The sequence below is a fragment of the Polyodon spathula genome, chromosome 11 (genome assembly GCF_017654505.1).
Source record: "Polyodon spathula isolate WHYD16114869_AA chromosome 11, ASM1765450v1, whole genome shotgun sequence".
NCBI lineage: Eukaryota > Metazoa > Chordata > Actinopteri > Acipenseriformes > Polyodontidae > Polyodon > Polyodon spathula.
The window spans coordinates 17,919,392-17,936,832 of record NC_054544.1 but is presented as its reverse complement, the minus strand read 5'-3'; the positions used below and the strand labels follow the sequence as shown (position 1 = coordinate 17,936,832).

The 17,441-nt window shown below is 36.8% G+C and overlaps 1 protein-coding gene across 7 annotated transcripts in view; it reads right to left on the bottom strand.

The window, feature by feature from the left end:
• Positions 1–6,735: 6,735 nt before the first annotated feature.
• The window catches only part of LOC121323159 (islet cell autoantigen 1-like protein), a 38,435-nt gene continuing 27,729 nt past the window's right edge, over positions 6,736–17,441 (bottom strand). For all 7 annotated transcript variants that reach the window (XM_041264025.1, XM_041264029.1, XM_041264028.1 and 4 more), the window contains one exon: positions 6,736–7,138. In XM_041264025.1, the coding sequence (XP_041119959.1) occupies positions 7,023–7,138 (116 nt within the window). In that variant the 3' untranslated portion in view covers positions 6,736–7,022. The remainder of the gene's footprint in view (positions 7,139–17,441) is intronic.

The following is a 17,441-nucleotide window of genomic DNA, read 5'->3' as shown; positions in this document are numbered from 1 at the left end:
ATCTGACTTTAGGTAAACATAGCAACACGTGTTACTTTAGACCAGAGTTTCTCAAACTCGGCACTGGGGACCCCTGTGTCTGCTGGTTTCCATTCCAACTGAGCTCTCAATCACTTAGCTATACCTTTAATTGAACTGATCATTTGCTTAATTGGACATTTTTACAGCTCTTAAACAGCTGCAGATTTCAAGTTAGCTATTACATCTTATAAAGTAACTTCAACTCTGCAACTGCTTAAGCGCTGAAAACAATTTAAAAGTTCTAATTAAGCAAATTCTTAATTAAATTAAGGGTATAGCTAAGTGATTGAGAGCTCAGTTGGAATGAAAACCATCAGACACTTGGGGTCCCCAGGACCGGATTTGAGAACCCCTGCATTAGACAATGGAAAATAGAAACCTCAAACGCTGTACAGGATACTACTGAGATCGCTTGGACAGACAAAACAGAAGGGATAAAGAATAAACAATTGCTGGTTGTATCTGCGGGAAATTAAACTGAAATTCGATTTATCAGACAATTAAAATCTGCCTGCCAGCAAAAAGTATGTAATTTTCAATACTGAGGTATTGTGTGTCCTGGAAATGTTTTTTTTTTTATATATTTTATTTATGCAGTAGTATGTTTTAAATCTGTTAGTACACATACATTCCCAGACAGTGTCTTTGCAAAACAGTTTTGGTATCTGTACTTTTGGGCCGATTTTCAGTGTATGTCTGGTATGGTGTAGAGTTACTGGTGGTGTCCTCAGTCTGCTTCAGTTTGAAGCCAAACATGCGATCAGTCTTTCTGAAAGAGGGCTCAGTACTGTATTAAGTAAGTTCAGGTATGGGAGCGTGATTCAAAATGAAAAGGCATTTTGTTAAGGCAAGGATGGAAGAAACATAAGTGTGTTTTCATTTTTTGTTACACATTTTTTTAAATTTAAGTTGTGCTTTATGGACAAAGTACTACCTGAATGGTCCACTGCTCTTTAGTATTGGACTATGGCGTCTTACTTATTTTACGAAAACCTGTTAACATTTCCAAGGTGACCAAAAAAAAAAAAAAAAAGTGTAAAAAAAACAATTATACAAAAAGTCTGCTTGATTCTTATCACTTGTGACTGCTTCTGTATTTCAGTTCTCAGGAATATAAAAATAACACAGAAAAGCAGCATTTGACTCAAATATAAAACAAAACTTTGTCACTGTATATGTATCAGACTGTAAAAGGACAACTGAAACTGTTTTTTAAGTTTAGTTTAACTCATCCAGATATGAATCTCGTAATCCATCCTGTGAACACTTACCTTGTAATTCTTATCAATTACCATTTTATTTTATAGCACCATGTATAAAACACTTAACACAAAACTTTCTAGATAGCCTAGGTTGTATGCTTTTTTTTTTAATAACATAAAAGGTACAGGAAGAAATTGTATACGCTACCTCGTTACCGGGTTCACAAGTGTATTACAGCGTGACAAATGCTCTTTTTTGTTGACGTCATAATTATCACCCCTCTGCCATACTGACAAACACACTATATAATCTCAATTTAAATGAGAAGGATGTCCTCTAAATAATTACACTTTTAAAGTTAAGGGCTAAATGTGGGAGGAGGGAATCCTGTTATAAGAAATAAGGATTCAGCTTTTGTACACATTTAATAACCCAGATAGATTTAGCTTACCCAAATTACCACAAGCTGCTCCGCTGTGCTGGGTTAACCTCGTCCTGTAACCGAGGCTTTGTACCCCTCGATACCTGGGCAGCAGTCCCCATAACCACCTCTAAAATCTATTAACCAAGCACAACTGGGATGCTGAAAAAAACAGAAATGCTTGTCATTTTTGTTCATTTCATAAATCTGGGATTATAGGGAATTTAAAACATTTAAAATAAATTGAATATTTTTTGTTGTATTTTCCCCCACTGCACTTGTTGCTTTCATTTCAATTTTTAAAAATTAGATTTTGCTGAGACTAGATTTTCATTCTCCTGTTATGTGTTAACATCATGAGAGCTTGAACAGGTCACCTTGCAATTCGATATTTCCCTGTACAACATGCAAACATTCAAAACTTGTGCCTTTCAAGGTTTTCCCTAAGGGGAGAGCTAAACCATCCAATATCCAATCTAGTTCAACTCAAAAATATCATTCAATGCACAGCAGTCACAGTGGACCAAGCAGCTTTAGCCAGAATAATAAATAATGATAATTCCTTGAAAGTCTGTTTCAGTTGTCCTTTCAGGTATAAGTTGAGAATTGCCCCTTTTTTATTATTTTTTTAAACATTCCACTTGTCAGCTGCAAAAACTATCTTCATATGCATGATACTGTACATACATTTAATGAGAAGTAAAGTAGACTGGTTAGCAAACTGAATGTGTCTGATGTCTGTTTTACACAAAAATGACTTGGGCATGACAAGGAACTTTTATACAGTACTGCACAATGATTTCACATACTGCAATTTATTTTCAGAGTGTAAAATGCAGAGAAAATGCCACAGCGTCATAGAAAATAAAATGTAATCTCTGGTGGTGAAATCTACACTCGTTATTATTGGCTCCCTAGTGTCCTGCTTCAGGTCAAAGGTCACTTCACTGCAATCAAGTGCTTTTTCACCCAAATAATAGCTATGTATACAGAGAATCCCAGAAATTATTTACAAAGTCGAAGATCTAAACAAAGACTGTTTGATTTAAATAGGTATATAAATACAAGTGTTAGAATAGAGTTTACATTCTTTCCAGTGTTAAAAGAAAACCACCGCAATTTGGAATCTGCAGCATTCCCCATTCTTCCCATAAAAAAAACATTGATAAATGGTGAACACTACAAGAAATTTCATTTGAGCTAAACACCAAGTACCATAAAAGAAAAAAAACAACCACAAAGTTTTACTTTCCAAACACAAAATAAATGGAATACTGCAGCTTTAATTGTAGTTGCACAACAACAAAACTCTCTTTATAACATCTTCCACTAAGAATGACAGTGTTGAAGAAATAACTGCATCAATGAGGAGAATGACACCCACTATAATAACACTTCTAAATCGCTGCTGCAGGGTAGCTACCAGGGTCAGTCTTTACATGTGTACACATTTTATTTGAAATGGGTCCAGGTTAAATGCAGCACTCTGGTGAACGCGTGGTGTGTCACTGCAGATACTGCTATAAATCAGGTACATGTCCCCAGCAAACTTTTACTTTTTATTTATTTTTTTATATACAGTACCTGCAAATATACACTTGACTGTAGTAGTACATAAATCCAACCGAACTGAATATCTTAAAGTACTTTTATTATCCTAGAATAGTCAAGAGTCTCAAAAATGATGTTCTTGTCCTGGCTGCAGCATACAAAAAAGTAATGTGCCAATTTAAAATGGCAGCAACATGCAGCAGTTGGACACACTTTATAAAAGGATTTGGAATTTTTTGTGGAACTTTAAGTAATCCCGGTCTTACTTAAAACATCAGATCACAAGTACAGGGAACACTGAGTGGTTATACAGTGAAAAACATGCCATTCTGTAACAGTTCAATGGATTAGGTAATGCTACAAAACATGTTTTATAAATCTATGCTGTACCTTCAATATTTCTTCAGGCACCAAAATTACAAAAAAAACAAAAAATAAATCACAACAAAAGAACATTTCTATATACACTTCAAAACACAAGATGTTGTCCCTAACTTGTAACAGCACAACATCCTTAAAAATTAATCATCTCTTTTTTAACCAATAATATAATGTAACCAAACTTCTAGATTGTCTGTTTGAACAGTAATATAGCCAGGAAAGATGCCTTTGACAGTGCTTTTGATATATTCAGAACTGCTGTGCATCACTGACTAGCTGTATTAACTATAGGCAAGCCGGGTCGTATAAGAATCTAGCAGAGCACGTTGTTTCCTTGTACAATAGGTATATTTGATGTTTTCAAAAAATTCATGACTTTAGTTTGAAAAAAAGCACAAAAAAAAAATCTATGAATTAAAACTATGACTTAACAATGCCAATTGCATCAATGGCCAAACTTATCTTTTTTAAACAGTTGCCTGAAGTAAAATTTTCATCCAAGGTCCACGATACTGAAGAAATCATATTGTTTCTCCACTTGCTTTGGTCACTTTCACCCTTTCACTTAAATACTCAGTACAGTAAATATTTAGTGTATATATAATGTTACGGTTCATGTGTAAAATCGGCATTACCTGGTAAATGTGTAAATTTACCAGCTCAGGGTTCAATTTATAAAATAAAAGGTAAATGTGTAGATTTACCAGCTCAGTGGTCAATGTATACAATAACTAAGAAGATGGTAGTTACAATAATTCAACATTTGAGGTGAATTCAGAAATAAAGTAACATCATATATATATATATATATATATATATATATATATATATATATATATATATATATATATATATATATATATATATATATAGATATAGATATTATATATATATTTAAGCCATTCTGTAAGATCTTTTAGGTCATGTATGTGGGTAAATTAACTTCACGTGCATCCCTTTTTCCAATAATATTATTATATATATATAATATGTATATTATTTACATAAATATCCTAGCAGAGACCCATTTTAATGTGGGCCCTATATACAGCCAAGATTTGAGACAGATTTCTGGTTTTGTTTCTAATGATTTTTTCCCCCACTTGTCTCGCTTCATGTCTTGCTTCATTTTATTTTTCAGTAAACCCATTAGGGCAAAACATTGTAGGTATGGTTAATCACGCGATACATCTCTTCAGCAAAACGATGCCTCTACTAAATGTGATTTGGCATTATTAAGTTGAGATCATTTAGAAAAAAGCATAACCTAAGTGCGTGCAGGTTTTGCATTTCAGTGAGAATCATACAGTGCTACATTATTTTGTATTGTGAATTGTTGTTGTTACCAGACAGTGATCGTGGATGTAAGTAAGAGAGATTGTTTACTACCAAGTCCTTAGTTATTTATACATTGATCGCTGAGCTGGTAAATCTACACATTTACTGGTTAATCTACAGATTTACCAATTTTACACATTAACAGTAACATACATACACACACACACAGTTATATATAGTGTGAGACCCCTTTTTTTACCTGTGCATCTACACAGTTGCATTGTTTTATGCTAATAATAATCTATAGAATTGGTAGTGTTGGAATAAATTACAGAAGAGTATATTTACTTTCTTGGTGGCTTTCAAAGTCTCAGCCTCTAAAATTGTGCAAGTTACACATCCTCCTGCCACACCCTGTCACTTATTTCACAGTGGAAGGTACATTCAACTTCAAGATTGCAACAGCCAGGTAATACCTCAGGTCATTAAATAAAAAGCAATTCCCACAAAAACTAGAGGGCTACTGTCCTAAGAATATATTGTTGGTCTACTGAATGCTGCCCCCCACCCCCTCACTACTACATCTAGCTGAAAAGATGCAAAAGCAAGTATATTTTCATTGCTCTCAGCAACGTTGTCTTGTCTAGCCAACATTTCGTTTTTTTCTCTTCCCTCTTTATACAGAACTAGGAGGTACTCACTGATGTAAGAAAGTACTGAGTCAGTGTCTATCTTTGCAAGTTGCTCTGAAGGAGTAATCTGAAGCCTGTAACTGCAGATTCATTACTATGTGATGTAAAATGGATTTTCGGTAGTGAAAACAGGGAAACGGTTAACTTTATTCACAAAAGTTAAGGGCAGTTTTAACATTAACACTACTTTTCTAAATCTACCATTTCAGCTACTGTATTCTTCAAGTTCTGATTTCTATTTTAGTGCATCAGTTAAAATCACAGTTTCTCTGTTTGAAGACACAGAAGAAGAAAAAAGGCAAATGATCCATAAACATATCGATATGCCTTTTCAGACCAGTGTTTCGATGTGTGTTGTGAGACCATGTTCCAGTTATAGTTAATGCATCATGCTATGACTTAGCGTGTAATATTTTATTGATTGATTTATGGTGTTTATTTTTAATTAGATAAAATTAATTATATATATGTTATAGACACACACACACACACAACAGAGAGGTTTAAACATTAAGTTACTAATATACTAAGTTAGATGTTTAGCCAGCCACCATCCATTCTGGAAACATTCCAGGCAAAAATCTGTGTAAAAAAAAATGTCATCTGCATCAAGGCAGGTTTCCTGAAAGAAAGATGTTTTGAAAGGGATTCGAGAATCTATACCGATCCTCAGAGATTGGATAGGCAAATTCAACCAGAAGCACACCCCTGTGGTAATAAGTGAAGCCTGGAGAGCTGGCATACCCTTGCCTCACACTAGCAAAGCACCCCCTGGACTGAAAAGGCATAAAAAACGGCATCACTAAACAATACATACTACAACATACACACATGAAAGTGTAAATAACTCTGAAGACAGACAGACAACACACAGGCTGTGTACCAAGAACACCACTTCTTAGGGATGTGAGTGTTTCTTTGGATTATAGTAGAAATAAGAAAACCTCAGTGGTAGGGGGTTCAATTCATCCCTTATGGGGGCACTTTCTTGCTCCTAGGTTTGCAGTTGGGTGGGATATATCAAAATGACTTGCTGGAGAACAAACTCTCTCAGTGGCAGACTTATGGATCAAAAATGTTAACTGTAACCTCTTCATGAAAGTGAGACATTTGCATGTGTTCCCTGCAAAATGTAATAAGACAGTATAGGAAGAGTATGATACTGAAGGTTGTTAATTTGTTTTTAAAAAAAAAAAAAGTTTGTTTTAAATACCAGCAATCCGTTTGGCATCTAGATTACACCAGCATTACTGGTTTCAAAAAATACTCCCAGTCTTAAATGTAGCAATCTATGGGGGAGGGGTGTGATAATTTTTGTTCGTCCCGTATTCTGCAATTGTGCTATAAAAATAAAGAAATAAATTGATGTCTATTTGTGCAATCCCCTCTGGAAAGCAGCGATTCCTGTGGTACACAGCGCTGATGGTGTTAAAACAGCAACCTCACACACGCCTGGCTATGGGACACAATGTTCTTCAGGCAGTCAGCAGCTCATCATCAGTGCGGCCAATGGCATCCGGGTTTGAAAGGGGATCCAGGTCAGCAAACAGATTAAACCAAGCCGACATGTCTTGAGGTGTGCTCTTTGAGGCTATGGGTGGTAAAAAGAGTGAAAAAGCTGGTTAGAAATGTCTTGATTAAATATACAGGTCATGAATTCACATTTTTGGTCAGTTGAGTTGGGAATGCACTCCTACCAAGAGATAGACCTAAGAGTCTATTCAATTGATCTAAACATGAAGACCATGTATATAGTACTTCTGATACCTGTATACCAACGCTGCTTGGGATTCCTTTCCTGTCTGTAAAATGCCAAGGAGGGTTCTGTTCCACAGCCATTAGAGTAACCAAACTTAACATGCATAACCTCTATAGGGAAAAGGCTTCTGCAACCCTAGAGTACAACAACTGGTGCCACTGGGACTTCACATAAAGAGATATATATCATTATTTTTTTATTCTATTATTTTTTAAAATTAATTTAGGAATGGCCTATTCCTGCTCTTGATGACGGTGTCCATTTGGATGATCGAATCTGCATATATATATACATACATACCCAGTTGTTTAAGCACATAAGAAGAACTCCCCGTATATAGGGTTTATTATTAACATTGCTTAATACAATAGAAAATATGTAATTAAAATACAAAACAATTACAGCTTTGCAAGTCTTGACATACTCACAATGGAAGACATACTGCACAGAACATGCACTTGGCCATTCTAAGACAATGAACTTTCATTTTTCAGCCATGTCACCATACCATATTAAACTCTGGTATTTCAACTTGTATTTTATTATTATTTTTCATAAAAAGCAGCAATAAAATGAACCTTAATCTTTTCAAAACTATAAATATAACTGGTATCCCTACACACAGCGGAACGACCCCTCAGGATTTAGCAACTCTCTGCTTGTAAATGCAATTGATTTTATTGTCAAAAGGACTATTTAACCAATAATTACTAAAACAAAGCTTGGTCTCAAGTCTTAACCCTTTTGGCACATTAAGGTTTGTGCACTAGTGGCATCCCATTTAAACATTTAGTTTAATATCAAACTCTGAAATATCATCCATTTAATTAATTGAGTAAAGTATTTATTTGCTTTGTTATTTTTAGGCACAGTTTAGGGGAGTACATTCTTATTGATTATTAAATGGGAATCACTATTTCTGTACAGCTTAATTTTGGTTTGCATTTTTCACTGCATGAGAAAGTCCCTTGATTTTATTGTGTAAAATCCTGCACAACCAATAGCAAACAGTGCAATTTAATGTACTGCAGTTAACATACACATTTTACAAATACATACAATTCTAGACGCCCTAGTGTGTACTTGCTTTTCTACACAGACTTCACCAAAGTATGGCAAAACCATTTACCAAGGAACTTTTACAAACAAAACTTTTGATGCTGATGTTATTTCTGTGCATTACTAGGAACAGTGTCACTCCAGATAGAACATGCACAGTCAAAGTACTTAAGCCTGGACTCGCAGGCTTTAGGGCTGTCTTTCAACACTCGTTCATTCGTTACACGCAATAAGTCAACCATTCAAAATGTGAATGTTTAAACTTGAGTACATCATGACGGGCCTCCAGAAGACCCATCACCCCAAAACTTTCCACTAGTCTGATACTGGATTCCTAATCAAGGCCTGGAACATCACCTTGCTGCCCTGGGCTCCCCACAATCAGTACCTGCTGATTGGTGCCCCTGATCCTTAACCAGCTTTGCGCTGCCGGTGAAGGGTCTGGAATACCTCGTCTCCACCCCAGGGGCACCTCCTGTTCCTCTTACTGTGGAATCTGAGAACATGCCCCACTACTAGATAGATGGTGAACTGCAGAATATCTTTAGGCTGAACTGAACTCCCAAGCAGGCTATGCCACGCACAGTAAAGTGCAATCTAACCCCCCCCCCCCACTACCTGTTATACACATGACTCCCCTCACCTTCACAACAAACTCATTTTAAACCTATGGGGTCAGGACAACAGTCAATAGACTGCAGGCCTACTACTGCTAAATACTATTGCTACTATTGCTACCATTGCTAAACTAGAAAGGAAGGGGGGAGAAATCAACAAAAAAACAGAAGGGAGACCGCATCAAAACAAGAACAACTCAGGTAAGACAACCATTAAATGTATTTATCTAAATGCTAGAAGTATCAGAAACAAAATTCTAGAACTTGAAGCTACTGCACTAACAGGTAACTATGATGTGATAGGTGTTACAGAAACGTGGTTATCTGAGAGTGATGGGGACGAATATAATATTTGTGGGTATACACTGTATAGGAAAGACAGGCAGGACAGAAGAGGAGGAGGGGTAGCGCTATACATAAGAAACAGTCTTGAAGCCCAGGTGTTAAACCTGGACAAAGAAAATAAAACCGAATCAATATGGGTCAGAATGACAGACAAAAATTCAAAAGGTATAATAATAGGAGCATGCTATAGACCGCCAGATTCAGACGGTGAGCACAATAATCTGTTATACAATGACATTAGAAATGTGTGTAGCAAAGGAGAAGCCATACTAATGGGGGATTTCAACTTCCCCCAAATAAAATGGGAAAACCCGGTGGGTAGCGCGAAGGATGAAATAGAAATGGTGGAAATGACAAATGACTGCTTCCTAACACAATTTGTGAAGGCACCCACTAGAGGGGAGGCATGCCTTGATTTAGTCTTTTCAAATAACGAAGATAGAATAACTAAAACAGAGGTCAGAGAACCACTGGCAAACTCAGACCACAACATGGTCTCATTTGAAGTGTTTTTTAAATCCCCAAAAGTAATGACTAAAGCTAAGGTTTACAATTTTAGAAAAGCAAACTATGAAGGTATGAAACAGAGACTAACAGAAGTAGATTGGAGTAAAATAGAGAAAACACCCACAGAAGAAGGATGGTTGTTCTTCAAAAATGTAGTACTAGAGGCGCAAAACAATTATATCCCTAAAGTAGACAAATCTAAATGTAAAACTAAATTGCCAAAATGGTTTAATAGATCAATTAAAAAAAATATTCAGCGAAAAAAGGCACTTTACAGAGCATTAAAAAAGGACCAAAAAGAAAGTACGCAGAAAGAGTACACAGAACTGCAAACGCAAGTCAAAAAGGAAGTTAGAAAGGCCAAGAGAGAAATAGAAATGAACATTGCTAAGGGAGCTAAAACCAATTCCAAAATGTTTTTCCAATATTACAACAGCAAGAGAACATTCAAAGAGGAGATTAAATGTTTAAGAGATACAAATGGCAAAATCGTAGAGGAAGAAAAAAAAAAAATAGCAAATATGTTAAATGATTACTTTTCACAAGTTTTTACAAAGGAAGATACTGACAACATGCCCCACATGTCATCCAGTTCCTATCCAGTTTTAAATAACTTTAGCATAACTGAGGCAGAAGTGTTAAAGGGACTAGGAGCTCTTAAAATAAACAAATCCCCTGGGCCGGATGAGATCCTCCCAGTAGTACTCAAAGAAATGAAAGAAGTAATTTACAAACCGCTAACCAAGATCATGCAGCAGTCTCTTGACACAGGGGTGGTACCGACAGACTGGAAAATTGCAAACGTAATACCGATCCACAAAAAGGGAAACAAAACTGAACCAGGTAACTACAGACCAGTAAGCCTGACTTCTATTATATGCAAACTTATGGAAACTATAATAAGATCCAAAATGGAAAATTACCTATATGGTAACAGGGTACTGGGAGACAGTCAACATGGTTTTAGGAAAGGGAGATCGTGCCTAACTAACTTGCTTGATTTTTTTTGAGGATGCAACATCGATAATGGATAATTGCAAAGCATATGACATGGTTTATTTAGATTTCCAGAAAGCTTTTGACAAAGTCCCGCACAAAAGATTAATTCTCAAACTGAACGCAGTTGGGATTCAAGGAAACACATGTACATGGATTAGGGAGTGGTTAACATGTAGAAAACAGAAAGTACTGATTAGAGGAAAAACCTCAGAATGGAGTGTGGTAACCAGCGGTGTACCACAGGGATCAGTATTAGGTCCTCTGCTATTCCTAATCTACATTAATGATTTAGATTCTGGTATAGTAAGCAAACTTGTTAAATTTGCAGACGACACAAAAGTAGGAGGAGTGGCAAACACTGTTGCAGCAGCAAAGGTCATTCAAAATGATCTAGACAAGATTCAGAACTGGGCAGACACATGGCAAATGACATTTAATAGAGAAAAGTGTAAGGTACTGCACGCAGGAAATAAAAATGTACATTATAAATATCATATGGGAGATATTGAAATTGGAGAAGGAATCTATGAAAAAGACCTAGGAGTTTTTGTTGACTCAGAAATGTCTTCATCTAGACAATGTGGGGAAGCTATAAAAAAGGCTAACAAGATGCTCGGATACATTGTGAAAAGTGTTGAATTTAAATCAAGGGAAGTAATGTTAAAACTGTACAATGCACTAGTAAGACCTCATCTTGAATATTGTGTTCAGTTCTGGTCACCTCGCTATAAAAAAGATATTGCTGCTCTAGAAAGAGTGCAAAGAAGAGCGACCAGAATTATTCCGGGCTTAAAAGGCATGTCATATGCAGACAGGCTAAAAGAATTGAATCTGTTCAGTCTTGAACAAAGAAGACTACGTGGCGACCTAATTCAAGCATTCAAAATTCTAAAAGGTATTGACAGTGTCGACCCAAGGGACTTTTTCAGCCTGAAAAAAGAAACAAGGACCAGGGGTCACAAATGGAGTTTAGAAAAAGGGGCATTCAGAACAGAAAATAGGAGACACTTTTTTACACAGAGAATTGTGAGGGTCTGGAATCAACTCCCCAGTAATGTTGTTGAAGCTGACACCCTGGGATCCTTCAAGAAGCTGCTTGATGAGATTTTGGGATCAATAAGCTACTAACAACCAAACGAGCAAGATGGGCCGAATGGCCTCCTCTCGTTTGTAAACTTTCTTATGTTCTTATTGGAAACCAAGATGACACAATTCAATTAAATGCAAGGCCTACTGTACCTTACTTGTCCTAAAGGCATTCCTCAATGATTCACCTCACATGGGTTTCTTATTTCTGGTCTGAGCCCTGGATAAATGACTATTGATAGCAAACCTTTCAGCACAAACGTTAATTAAGACATGCATGGTCTATAGGAGGACACTATCTATCTATAGCGATTTGTGATGTAATATTTTTTTAATAAAAAAAAATAATTATTTCCTGTAAATATGATACCAGCTTTCCTTCACAAATGAGTTTCATTCTTCAACAGTTTCTAAAGGTCATCAAATCCATTGTGAAGACTGAGAGACAAGGTAACATAATCTGCATGGCTGCACTGTGCTGAACCCTTTCAAAAGTGAAATCTATGAGCAGATCCCCCCTCCAGGGGACCCTATGTAATGCTATTTCCCTCTGCAATTACAATAAATCCCTAATTTACCCCAAAGGGATGAGATCACACATCTAAAAGACTGCAGTTTCGCATCCCAGCTTTCACAAATTCCTCCAGGGTCTGCTCCTAATCCTAGAGATGCAGTATTTTACTGATCTTCACCACCATTTAGTATTAAAGGTAACACTCCTAGCTCACTGATAGTGAAAGCAGAAGACAGTGAGCTGAACTGTGGAGCCAGTGCACAAGATGCTACACAACACTAGCTTCAGTAAAAACCAAAGGCCCCCACTGAAGCCTCTCCCAGCGATGACTGTCTAGGGCAGTCAGCTGAATAGGTGTTGATCAAATCGCTGAACCGGTTTAAATTTGTTTAAAATTATTCCTGTACCAAATTGTACCTTTTCCAGATATCATGACAGTTAATATGCAAAGGCATGACTTTTAACAATCACTGCGTAACCCAAGATGACTGGTTTCTATACATGCTGTAGTGCATTAAACTATAAGACAGACATTTAGAGTGGAGGCTTCATTAGGCAGTGAAAAAAAGTAACGTGTTGCCTTGATTGGAGTCAGTTTCACAGACTATACCAGATACGCAATCGAATTGTCCAAGTTTTTGATTTGGCAGCCGATGTGTTCTGGTCAAAAATGCCATTCACAATCTTTCCAGGACTCGTTAGTATCACTCAGCAAGATTGAAACTGACTTGGGAGAGGCAACAAAAGTGACAACGCTCTGAGAAGGATTGTTATTATTCTGTAATATGAATATTGTTTTAATAGTGTTTATTATTCCTAATTGAATACACAGGATGCAAGTATATTCGATTACCCGAACAATGGTCCCGTACGCTCCCAAGAATAAAAGGCAAATGCATGTGTACAGGCAGACAGTGTAAGCCAGTAAAGTCTAGCTGTGTTCATGAAGTATAATATGTCCATATTGAGATTTCTTCATTCAATACACTACTTCCTTAGGCACAAGTTTTTTCTTTTGTTTACTGAATTAAAATACAGTACTCAATGAGCAGCAACATCAAAGCGCGTATCTCTTCCAATTAAAGCAACAGTAGCATATTGCGCAATCCCCCAAATAATTTTTGCTATAGTGTATTCAGAATAAAATAACACCTATCATATAGCAACCTAAATATTCTACATCTGTTTAATTCTAACAAATAAGATTTATAAGATAATCTTAATAGTGTAAATACTGTAACCTGGCCAAAACACATTCCAAAATTACAATAGTTTAACATTACTAATTACAACTAGCCATCAAGTACTGACATTAGATGAATCTAAGTCAAGTTACTTTGTTTATTCAATAACCTGTAAATAATTCAAAACAAGGATACCTGGTTGTACTTTTAATGTTTAGTGCAAATGTTGACCTTACTCCATCCATTCAGAGAGTCAACAGTAGATGTTTTACATTGAACTGCAGTCCAGAGTTTAAAAATTAACTCCTTTCCAACTATCTTGCCTTTTCTTATTAGTCACTGTGTTGTTCTGCTTAACATTTAGTATGTCATTATATACTCATCATAATGTTAATTACCTTTCTATTTTCAATGATATCCAAGTTTGGATTACTTATTTTAGCACATTCAAAGTTCGCCAGTGCCATGCTCCCAGAAGCTGTTTCACGACTGGCTAGCAACAGCTGCAGAAGCTGCTGTGTACAGTTATTACAGAGGAACTCAAGCAGGGATCTGTTAAGATTAGCTAAAAACAAAGCAATAAAATTGGCAACACTTTCAAACAATACGATTACTGTAGAATGTTGCTATTACAAGCATTGCATAATTAATTAGGGTCCTTACATTTAATATACAAATAGCAATGGGTTTAAGACTGACATAACACGTGTTAAGCATCAAAAAATAAGACGTGTTTGCTTCTACTAGTAGCTAATGTATAATGTTTTTTTGTGTACTCGAATATGTAATATGCTATTAGAACTGTTTTTTTTTTTTCGTGTAAATAAAAATGTGCCCTTAATCCTGTCCTTGATAGGGGTTCTACAATGAACCCTTGATGGTTCTATACAGAACCCTTTGGGTTAAATCTAAGGAACCATATGGGGTTCTTTCAAAAAAGCCTTCTAAAATGGCTCTATATAGACTGTTTTAGGGTTCCATATATGAAGCACGCCAAATAACGTATTAAAAAGTATTTACCCCCTTGAGTCAATATTTGGTAGAGGCAACTTTGGCAGCAATTACAGCCATGAGTCTATTTGGATAAGTCTCTACCAGCTTTGCACATCTGGACACTGCAATTTTTGCCCATTCTTTGCAAAATTGCTCAAGCTCTGTTAAATTGGATGGGGACTTTTGGTGAACAGCAATTTTCAACTCTTTCCACATATTCTCATTTGGATTGAGGTCGGGGCTTTGACTGGGCAACTCCAGGACATTGACCTTTTTGTTTTTAAGCCACTCCAATGTGGCTTTGGCTGTATGTTTGGGGTCATTGCCCTGCCAGAAGATGAATAGTCTCCCAAGTCTCAGGTCTCTTGCAGACTTCAGCAGGTTTCCTCCAGGATTTCTCTGTACTTTGCTGCATCCATTTTGCCCTCTATCTTCACGAGCTTGTACTCAGAGAAGCATCCCCATAGCATGATGCTGCCACCACCATGCTTTACGGTAGGGATGGTGTTCTCAGGATGATGTGCTTAGCGTTGAGGCCAAAAAGCTCTATTTTGCCACTCTCTCATAACGGCCAGTTTTGTGAAGCACCCGGGCTATTGTTGTGTCTCCCAGCTCAGCCATGGAAGACTGTAACTCCTTTAGAGTTGCCATAGGCCTCTTGGTGGCCTCCCTGACTAGTACCCTTCTCGCCCGTATACTCAGTTTTTGAGGACGGCCTGTTCTAGACAGATTCACAGTTGTGCCATGTTCTCTACATTTCTTAATAATGGACTTTACTGTGCTCCGAGGGATATTCAATGCCTTGGAAATGTTCTTATATCCTACCCCTGATTGGTGCTTTTGAAGAACCTTATTCCGGATTTGCTTTGAATGTTCCTTCGTCTTCATGATGTAGTTTTTGTTAGGCGGTGTACTAACCAACTGTGCGACCTCCCAGAGACAGGTGTATTTAACCTGAAATTATGTGAAACACCTTCATTGCACACAGGAGGACTCCATTCAACTAATTATGTGACTTCTAAAGACAACTGGTTGCACCAGAGCTTATTTAGGTGTGTCACAGTAAAGGGGGTGAATACTTATGCAATCATTATTTTCTGTTTTATATTTGTAATTAATTTAGAACAATTTGTAGATTTTATTTTTCACTTTGACATTATGAACTTTTTTTGTGTTGATCAGTGGCAAAAACTCCTAATCAATTTTGATTCCATGTTGTAACACAATAAAATGTGGAAAAGTCCAAGGGGGGTGAATACTTTTGAGAGCCACTGTAGAACTCTTTCTTCTTAGAGTGTATGGTAACAGCTGGTTGCGGGTTTGCTTGTGAAAAAATGAGTACACATAGATTTTCAAATCTTGACTACAGTATTTTCATTTTCTGACAAGCAGACAAATGTGTGCATGTTAAATGGCTGAAGTAACATATATTGAAAGGCTTCGTTTAGCCACTTTCTTTTGAGATGTGGGCTCTCTTTGGTTACCATACACAGTTAGAAAAATACTGCAAATAAAAACCATCATGAAAAAATATATAAATATAATGGGCCAGATAAAATTGCATCTGGGCCAATAAAAACACTAGCTCAGTGGCCTGAGGGGCCAGTAGTTAAAAATCTAAACATAGAGCCCTGGTAGGGTGAGGTTTATTGCCAACTGTAACAGTGCTATAATATTAATGCACCAATCCACTGAATAGTTCTTCATTTTGGCTGTATCAGTTACTGTCTGTATACAGTATGATTTAGCTGTGTAGGGTTTTATTTTTGGTATACATTTCATTGTTCTACTGAGACTGATATTAAGTTCTTTTTTGTTTTGCTCTAAAATATGAGTTGCAGTCTCGTCAATTTCTGTTTGCAATAAAACAGATATTGCAAAATGTGTTTTTAATGGCACGGTATTCAGGTTACAGAGTATTCGTTCATTAATCCAAGGAAGAGGTTTATTGAACTCGGAATATACACACACATTGTCGACAAAGAAACATGTATCTAATTTTAGTGAAAAGTTCATTATAGCAGCCCTGCTATTCTTCAAGAGAGTGCCATGTTGTCTGCAGGCTTACTTAGATGTAATGAAAGAGGAGTGGGGGGGGTGTTTGAAACCATGCAGGCATGCAAGCAGCTGACAGCAGACACAAACTGCAATGTTGCCGCTGAATAAACACAACTCCTCCAGTAACTTGGTGCTTTTGTGAACGTGGCACAAAAATGTTCACACAAACCGCTGAGTGGGGCCTTGCTGAAACCAGCATTCACAGCTTAGCCTCATGAATAGCTTGCAGCGATAACAAACCGAAGGGTCATTTCTCACCCCAGTTAGCACATGTTACCATTATGTAACAAAAAGGTACATTTTAAAGAATCTGCAATAATATGGGGGTACTATTTTATGGGCCTATGCAAACACAGACCGCTTATTAAGACACACGAACTGAAGGCTTAATTATGAACTGACTGATTTGACCCTTTGCACTCCTGTTCTAAAGGAAAAGGTAACAGATGTTGCTGTTGTAAAGAAGTCAAGCTCGCTTGCACAAGGAGCTGGGTTAAAAAAAAAAAATTAAGAAAAAAAGGGGTCTTGTCTGTTGGAATATGAGACAAACCTCTCTCCACTTCACCAAGCTAGTACATGTGGACTGCAAATCAGTATTCATCATTAATGGCCTAAATGTGCTCCCAGATATTGGTGACAAGTTGAACACGTGTACGCGGTTCAGTTTGCTTTAATTGTTTTGCACTAAACTCGGAACGACATTCACTTTTTTTTTTTGTTTTTACTAGAAGTTTAGAAAGATCTAGCGTTGAATAACTTCATGTTAGACAACT